Below are 8,987 nucleotides of genomic sequence, written 5' to 3'. Positions count from 1 at the left end.
CACCCGAAGGCAGACGGCTGGCCGAGGGCTGCAGCCCACCCCCGCCCAGCAGGGCTCCCAGGCCCGGGCCCCCACCGCAGCACCGCAGGCCTGCACTTGGCTTCAAGGGAACTCCCGCAAGTTTGCCAAACTGAAAAAGCGTTCAAAAATTTGCTGTGAGTGGTTAACTTGTGTCAGACTAAAACAGGGAAAACAAACATCTTCATGCTTCGCAGCAAGTCAGGCTGGCAGGATTACAGAAATGAGAAAGTACCAAACAGCACACCGTAAACTTGAAAATCAAACCAAGTTTTTATTCAAAGCGTCCATCAAAATGATAGCACATCCACTCTTCTGCTGTTAAGTCATGCCAAACTACAACTTAATCTTTTGAAACACCAAACACTTCAAGATTACTTGTATGTAATCACTTCTTAATAAAAGTCTTCCACATCTCTTATTTTACATGATATTTTACTCTGCGAGTTGCCCGAAGCATTACAGCTGACGGGGCGGGGGGGGGCGAATCAATCCTAATGAAGTAAGTCTGCAACTGGCTGGTAATTACACAGTCATGCCCTGTGAGATACTACTCAGGAGTAATTCGGAGTTACGAACCAGAAGTACAACCAATTTACACTCAGGGCTCATTTTGGGATCAGACTATTTGCATTCAGCCAACTGGAACGTTTGAGAAACTCTGAACCTGCACAAATTACCAGTTTTACACAGGCTAAGAAGCCTAGAACCACTACAGTGTTTCATATTTTTAAGCTTAAAAGACTTAAAACAGAAACAAATGAGCCTGGTGTCAGCTAACTTTAGGAGCTGGAAGCAAAAGTTAAACCGTATCACTGGTGCAAAATTATTTACATTCAATGAAAGTGGTTTGTTTTTTTAATTATTCAATTACTCTTCAGTTAAGTGCATCACTATATTATTTAAACAAACTGGGTTAATAAGATTTTCAACCACAACAGATTATCAATCAGAGAACATAATGCAACAGTTGCAGTTTCTGTTGTAAAATCAGGCTACTTTTCTGGAAAAGCTGTACCCATCTGGTCAGCCTATATCAAGTGATCGATAAAATTATGTCTTTCTCTTGTTTAAGCGAGAGGGAAAGTAGCTTCCCTTCTCGTATGAATTTCCTGACCTTCAATGAGAGGAAGGAGTTAAAGCAAGCAGGTCAGTAAATACAAATTATTAATATCCCCTAAAGCAGTAGCTTAAAAAATAAAAAAAGAGAATACTAAACACACAACAAAATGTCCAACCTGAAAACAAAGTTTCATTAACATAGCAGGAATCTCTGGTTGCCTTCAAAGCAAAATACAGAAAAAGATCACCATGAGACAATGCTGTTTGAAAGTCTACAACATTCACGAAGTGAAGAGATATCCTGCTAAACATTTTATATCAACATCTGAGTACTAGGCAGAGTTCTGTAACTTCATTTATTTGGGAAATACATGGAATCACACTGTTAACACACTTGTAACTATCTTTGGAAGCCTATTTTCTAGTTGTATAGTGAATACTTTTCTGCAGTGTTTAATTAATAGCTGTGCTACTGTTAGTGAACACAAAATCGGCATGTTATCCTGAAGTAAAGCAATAAGGTGGCTTTATGCACAGAAAGTACGGAGGCTTCTATTCGCTAATAATCATATAAAAGCAATACTTCAAAACTTAGTGTTTGCTAATAAGAGGTCTACAATAGTTTACTACATATCCATACCACCCTGTAAATATCCCCTTTATTAAGAAAATCAAGTGCCAAATCACTACAGGGTCCAAAAACATCTGAAAAAAAATACTACCAAATGTCTACCTTTGTCTAGACTTTGCAAGACTAATCATTTTCAGATAAACCAAACAACGTGCAAAACTTCCTAACATCACATTAGGAATAACAAGTGCTGCCAAGAGATTCTACTGAAATCAAATCAGGAAATTTAAAATGGCAAAGTCAAGCCTCCTACCTTGAGCAGTCACAGTGAAAATCCTGAACAATCTTAATTTCCTGCATGAAGCATTTTCTTCCCCTCTTCAAGTTAACTGAGTTTTGCCTCCCACCTCAGTTATACTAGGTAAAGATGCACTGACACTAAAGAAATGTGATTTCACTGCTGCTTAGCAGTATCTTCAGACCTACCACTTAATTAAAAAATGTGCTTCAATAGTCAGATTCTTTTCTTTGTGTCAGCCTTCTTTGGACATGTGTACCATTCTGCTAATCGCAAACACCTTCTTCAGAAAGTGCTTTCTGTGAAAACTGATTCAAATAAATGAGTTAACCTTGCAAAATCTAGCTTCCCACAACACATAAATTTGTCAACCCTGCATTATGCAGTCCTGTATTTACAAAAGACTTAGAAACTTTACAACTGTCTTTTACCCTACAAAAAGTGCAATTCTCTCACCCCATGTTATGAGGCAACAACATTCTTCATAAATTCTACAGAATAGCAGCCTATAAGAAGCAAATAAGGTGCTTAGCTTATGCTCAGGATCTAACTGGTTAAGTACCACCCAGAAGTACATTTTGTATAGGCAGACTCTGTTCCCATCTACTGTCGCAGTGGTGCCACAGCTAGGTTTGCAAGCTCAATGAGAGCCAGTGCACCATGCATGCGTTCACGCTGTTCCTGGAGGCGGAGGCGGCGAGCTGCTGAATGAGCGCTGTTTCCCTCTTCATCATCCTCTTCATCAGATTGAAGATATTCCATTGGGTCCTGCTGTTCCTGATCTGTTTTCTCGATGGTTTTAGTTTTCAAAGCAGGAGCACGCTGTTCTCTAGTCTCCCAGTATCTACGAAATCAAATGTGGGGAATGCTCTTAAAATACATACAACTGACTTGAACACCAACAGTTCAAAGCTGGCAAAAACCTCCCCAAGTATTAGCTTGCAGCCAACTAAGCACTGCATTTGGCTTTATCTTGTAGCCCTTATATGGTAGTACTTAAGCTGTTAGAAACTTCCTTTATTCAGTATTTTAGGAGTAAAGTGCCCAAGTAACATCTGTGACAGACTTCCCTACCTGGTGTTCCCATACATGCAATTGTCACCCCTCACACAGATGCAAATTCAGCCAGACTGTAGAACTAACAAGGTATTAGCAGGTGTTGATCACCCAAAAAGAATCATTTAAGCAGAGATGGGGGGAAAAAAAAAAAAAAAATCATGCAGAAAGGCAAGGCTGGAATGATCTGTACTGGAGGAACAGCTGGTTTTGGTTTGTTTGGGGGTTTTTTGCCCCTGAGAATAACGTGACCACCCTTCTAAGTCTTTAGAAAAAGATGAGACCATGAGGGAACTTACTTTGCTAGCCACTCAGCCACAGCTTTATTGTCAGCCGTCTGCTTCTTACTCAGCCTGTCTGGGAGCTCTTCCCTCTTCAGTCGGGCATATGGATGTTTGGGGCAATGACGGTTTGCATGCGTGAATCTGCTTAAACAGCCTTAAAAAACATGAAGTGACAATAAAGAACACATTACAGAAGGCAGCCAACGAGTAAGCATCACTCTTCTGTGGGATGAAGATGCTGGTGAACCTGACCTTCCTCACCCACAAAAGCCTAGGTTTGGTTGAAAACAGCAAGCTCTAGTTGCAAGGTTCATAACATGCCCCATCATTTTATACATTAGTATCAACTGACAGAATTACCGATAACCTACTTGCATAATAAACCATGCAATCCTTAGATACATCCTTGCATGATTATGTAGATTCTACATGGCTCCTCCCTTCCCTACAAGCTCCTCCAAAATTAAAATCTGAAGATTTAATAGATCTTTGCCATGTGAACGTGCATGCGTTGCCAGTACTAGACTGACCCTAGTTCTGAAAGCTGCAAATTGTTCTTTGAGGGCTCACCATTCTCCGAGCAGACGAAAGGTTTCTCCCCTGTGTGGAGACGCTGGTGAGTTTTGAGCTGCCCACTCTGAACAAAGGCTTTCCCGCAATCTGGGTAGTCACACAAATAAGGCCTTTCACCTTAAAAATAATAACAGAACAGATTTATGAAAGCTGAATGTAAAAGAAAATTCACAGAAACTAGGGGTGGTCCCTGGCTTGAGATTTACACAGGCGAGCTGTCTTTCTACTCACTTGGATGCTTGCACCTACTTAAAAAGCCCTAGTGTATCAAATAAGAGAGATCCACTTAAAAAAAAAACCCACCCACAAACCAAAATTATATTTTTCCTTGTCATATTTTCTGATTTAAGCCTCTTGCACAGCACTACATATACTTTGTCCCATGAAACTAAGCACCTATAGAGCAAGAAACACACAAAGTGAAATGAATAAATGGACAAGTAATGTAATTCAAGTTGTAACCAGCTAAGTTTTATCCTTAAAATAGCCTGAACTACAATAAAATAACTGAGCTCAACAGTATAGTAATATACAAAGTTGTGAAAATACCTATTAGGGAAGACTATTTGAGAAAAGTTGTAATGGATAAATGGAGGTTGCAAGAGAAATTTATTCCAGACTTAAGCCAGGAAAGTTTTCTTATGTCTGTCATCAAGGAAGATTTCCCCATGCAAAGTGCAATGAGAAGAACAGAGATAGCAAGTGTCTCCTCCCTCAAGAGGATCTGACTGTGAGCAACTATGCAAAGGCATGCTAGGCCACCGCTCCTCAGGAAGGATGACAAAATGAGGGTGATGCTGACTTAAGTCACAGGAATAACACCAGGGTAAGCTCTGCTCAGTAGTTCAGTAAAGTAGTTCATACAAGTTCAACACATAATACAACCAGTGTGAAATAAAAACATCTTTTGATCAAAGAGCATGAGGAAAATGCTGCTTAATATTAGCACCTAGATTAGTCTTAGTGACTTGAGTCAGAAAAAGACCACAGGAGCAAAGGCTTTTCTGCGGTTTTGTTTGTTTGTTTTGGGTGTCTGGGGGGAGTGTTAGTGGTTGAGTCCGTTGCAAATGGAGTCCTGTTGGAACAAAGGGAAAAAAAAAAAAGTATTCACTTGGTTTAAAAAAAAAATAGCATCTCGTGTTCACTTGAAGCTCACTCAGGTACTGAGTAGTTGATCCTACATTTTAACTTAGCTGCGAGTTGCCTTCTACATACAGTTCAGTAAGTTCGTGTGACCACCTCCACCCCAGGAAATGAATTCTAAGTGGTAGGAGAGACTGGATGGTGATTTTAAGCATTTGAATGCCTTTCTCAGCATTTAAAGCTACATTTCTGGGGTGTTACACTGCCAAAGTTACCAGCCACTGTGGCAATACAATGGAAAATTGGCACAGAGGATTGTAAACACACTCAAGTGAAACACATACATCATACTAATTGTTTAGCTTTGTGTGCTTGATGGGTAGAATGTCTGCGTTTAGATAACACAGGCTTGTGAGAGACTCAGAGGCACTTTATCAAACATCCTTGAGATGCCTGCCCTGCTGTGGGAAAGATGAAAGCACAGTGGAAAACTACACCTGCAAAAGCAGCAGGTTTGAGATCTTTTCATTCTTCTCTTTCTGGCTAGCCAGGATTGAGCTTCGCAATGCCTGCATCTCCACTTGCATGCCTCTGCACAGGTGCTCCTACGGAGATCCCCTTAGGGAAGTAACGAGAACAAATTTACTCTTTCTGTATCATCTGTGGTTTTGTGGTTGTTCCTGCATCCTGCCTGTGTCAGCTCACACAGCCAGTTTCTAAGTTACTGTCTCGTATTACAGCTAAACTTCAATTGTTCTGTCGAAAACACACCATCAAGAAGGAAACAAACCACACAGAAAAGGCAGTCAGAATAAAATGTGCTACCATGTACAGAGCACCAAGATCAAGAGAAGTTCTCCCTCTTATGAAGTAAGCCTGTGACAGAAGCAGATAAAATATTTACAGAATTTGCCTATACTTTTAGAGTCCAAATTGTTGCTATGCTTTCCCATAACAAAGACTTGCACTAACAAGCATTGGAATAGAAGTATGATTAATTTAACAGTTACAGTAAAATATTAACAGACTGAGTTTGTTGGGGTTTCTTTATTGTTTGTGGGTGGTTTTAATTCTTTCCTTGCTGCTTCCTAAGATGCCTACACCAGCTCTTCACACCTTCCCTTTACTCACCGGTATGAGTTCTCTTGTGGGCCTGAAGGGATTTCTCTCGTGGAAAGACCCTGTTGCAGATATTGCAACGTATCCTGCTGGAAGAGTGCTCTCCTTCACTGATCAGGTCACGGACAGTGTCTGCTCTTGGCCGGCCACGCCTTATCCCATCCTGCATTGAAACAATTATGTAACTGAAATCCCACACATTCCCACCTCTGCAGTTTGGCCAAATCCCACAACTTTCCTTAAAGCGACTTTCAAGTCACGAGCAGGACCGAGGACGGGTGCTGTGACAGCCTTGGTGGTTTAGCCGTTAACCAAACTGGAGAGTGACAAGCCCTCCGCTGACTTGCTCCCAACACCCTGACCACGGCCGGCAGGTGCGGCTGGGGAACTTCAGGCACCGCCAGCGCACTGACCTGCACTCAGTGAAGTGGGGAGGAACAGATGAAGTAGAAGACAACTTGTTTTCTTTCTTTGCCTTTTTTTTCCCCTTTTGATTTTAAACGTGGGGAGGAGGGACAGAAGCCTCGCCGGCTCCGCTCCGCCTGCGGGCGGCGCTGGGCTGGGCTGGGCTGGACTCGGCTCGGCTCGGCTCGGCTCGGCTCGGCTCGGCTCGGCTCGGCTCCCCGTCCCGTTCCCGTTCCCGTCCCCGTCCCCGCGCCGGGGCGCGCGCGCGGCTGCCGGAAGTGACTTCACTTTAAATCTCCGGGCGGAGGGGGAGGGGCGCGCGGCGCGGAGTCACTCCGAACGGCGCCGCCCGCCCGCCCGCCCTGCCGCAGCGCCGCCCGCCCCGCCCCGCGCTCACCTTCAGGTGCCGGTGCCTGCCGCTGCCCGGGCTCCCCGCCTTCTCCTCGTCCGCGGCGGGGGCTCTGCCCGCTCCCCCGCGGGGCGGCGGTAGGGCCGAGGGGACGGCGGTGCCGCCGGGGCTGAGGGTCACGTTGTGGGCGTTCTCGCCCCAGCGCCAGGGGTAGACCATGAAGTCGCTGAAGCCGGGGCTGGTGGGGACGGGCGGGACGGCCGCCGGGTCCTCGCCGCCTCCCCGCGAGGAGGGCTTGATCGGGGTGGTTTTGATAACGGAAACCAGGACACGCTTCGGGGAGTCCTGGCAAAAAAACACCGGGGCGGCCGGCGGCAGCCGCTCCGCCATCGCCGACGCCTCGCGGGCACCGGCGCGGGAAGGGGGGTGAGGGAAGGGGGGCGCTCCGCGGCGGCTCAGCTCCGCTGTTCGAGCCCGCGTCCCAGGATGAGTGGTGCGGAGCGGCACGGAGGTCCCGCGGCCGCCGCCACCTGCCGCCGCCTAGGCCCGCCTCAGCCGCTCATCGCCGGGGACGGCGGCTCCCGGCGGGGTCTCGGTGCACCACCCCCCTCTCCGCGGCCACCCCCGAGCGGATCTGCAAAGTCAGCGGCGGCCCCCAGCCATAGCAGCGGCCGGGGTAAAGCAGCCGCAGCCTCCCCGCACCTTTCCGAAGCGGCGCCGACCCCGCTGGCAGTCCCGGTCCCGGCGATGCCCGAGGAGGAGCCGCCGCGACCCCTCCGCGCACACAGCCCAGGCCGAGCCCTAGATTTTCCCGCGTTACATTTCGCGCCTGAGCGTAACCAATCACCCAACTCGCCGCCAGCGTCACGGAGCGGCGGTTCCCGCCGACCAACCGCTAGGCGAGAAGCCGGCGGCCCCGCCCCCGGAGGCGGGGCCCGGGCGGGACGCGGCTTCGCTTCTGCCGCCCTATTGGACGGGCCTCCGGCTCTCGGGCGGCATTCGAAACTGAGTGGGCTCGCGGGCCGCTGGGCCGCCCCGCCCCGCCGCCGCTCCCTGCCTCGGCGGAGGCGCTGGTTGGCCCGCGGCGGCGGCGCGGGGAGCGGGGGGGAGGAGTCGCGCCCGGCGCGCCCGGGCGGGCTTGGCGCGCGCTGGCCGCGGCCCGGCGGCTTGGGCCAATCGGCGCGGCGGCGCGGGGCCTTGGCGCGGCCGCCGCGCGGCGCGGCGGGTGCGCGGTTTAAAGGGGCCGTCTGGCGGCGCAGCGCTGCCGCGCGTCGGCGGGACACCCTCTGCGGCGGAGGGCTAAGCCGGCTCATTCCCCTTCCCCTGCCGCGGCTCTACCCTCCACGGCGGGCACAGCTGGGAGCGCGCTGGCCGGCGGGGAAGGTTCGCCCGTGAAGTGCCGCCGCCGTCACCGCGGCCGTTAACGGCGGCGGGGCGCTGGGGAGATGCCCCTCCCAGCAGCGGCTCCCCCGCAGCCGTTAGCCAGCGGCAGCCCGGCTGGCGGGTCCTGCTGCCCGCGGGGCAACAGGCACCGGTCCCGGGAGGCCAAGAAGCGGGTGGCAGATGTGCCAAGCGGCTGCGGGGCTGCCCCGACCCGCAGCCGTCTTACCGGCCCCCAGACGGGAATTTTAGGAGGCGTTTCTGGCACGTTGGCATTAAAAGTTTGTGCAGATTACTAGTTTTAATATAGGACTGTTTGAGGAATGAGGTTTTGTTATTTTAAATTTTTTCCTCCCAGTCTAACATAGCTGTTCACCTATTTATGCAGTGATTATAAAAATGGTACCTTAAAAATCAGATTACCAGCCTACATCCTTCGAAAGACCCAGTCTAATTCTGCAGCTTGCGAGCACAAACTGCTGCATGCAGAGAGGCTGCAGGTCAGCTTGGGTGCGAAGCTCCCGCAGCCACAGGAAACTGGAATTTGTGTCGGCTTTAACTCATGAGTGAGAGCTTATGTGGCTGACCTGCAAAAGATTTGGTGGTAGTGAGAAATGATTTGGAAATATGCTGGCATATCCTGGTCTGTCTTTAGCTGGTAAAAACGTGTAACAGGTTATATGTTCAGTTTTTAAATCTACAGTTAGACATTGTGCCTCATTTACTGAATCTTTTAGTAATCTGGTTACTTGAAAGTAAAAAGACTTTAGCTTATCAGATACAGCAGTA

The 8,987-nt window shown here is 48.5% G+C and overlaps 1 protein-coding gene across 1 annotated transcript; it reads right to left on the bottom strand.

Annotated features, from left to right (window-relative positions):
• Positions 1 to 143: 143 nt before the first annotated feature.
• On the bottom strand, positions 144 to 7,208 carry ZNF367 (zinc finger protein 367). Its single transcript, XM_074931785.1, has 5 exons — positions 6,867 to 7,208; positions 6,077 to 6,227; positions 3,860 to 3,979; positions 3,305 to 3,443; positions 144 to 2,793 (listed from the first exon to the last, which is right to left on the bottom strand). The coding sequence occupies exons 1-5, from the start codon at positions 7,206 to 7,208 to the stop codon at positions 2,553 to 2,555; spliced, it is 993 nt and encodes a 330-aa protein (XP_074787886.1). The 3' UTR covers positions 144 to 2,552.
• Positions 7,209 to 8,987: the final 1,779 nt, after the last annotated feature.

The sequence above is a fragment of the Athene noctua genome, chromosome Z, assembly GCF_965140245.1.
Source record: "Athene noctua chromosome Z, bAthNoc1.hap1.1, whole genome shotgun sequence".
In the NCBI taxonomy this organism is placed as follows: domain Eukaryota; kingdom Metazoa; phylum Chordata; class Aves; order Strigiformes; family Strigidae; genus Athene; species Athene noctua.
This window is presented reverse-complemented; position numbering and strand designations above follow the sequence as displayed.

What these genes read in the sequence shown, in the direction of transcription:
- ZNF367 (XM_074931785.1), bottom strand. Translation starts at nt 7,208, where the DNA reads ATGGCGGAGCGGCTGCCGCCGGCCGCCCCGGTGTTTTTTTGCCAGGAC. An exon ending in TTTCGTCTGCTCGGAGAATG is followed by an intron (nt 3,444 to 3,859) that starts GTGAGCCCTCAA and finishes ATGTTTTTTAAG; the next exon opens with GCTGTTTAAGCAGATTCACG. An exon ending in GTGGCTGAGTGGCTAGCAAA is followed by an intron (nt 2,794 to 3,304) that starts GTAAGTTCCCTC and finishes TTGATTTCGTAG; the next exon opens with ATACTGGGAGACTAGAGAAC.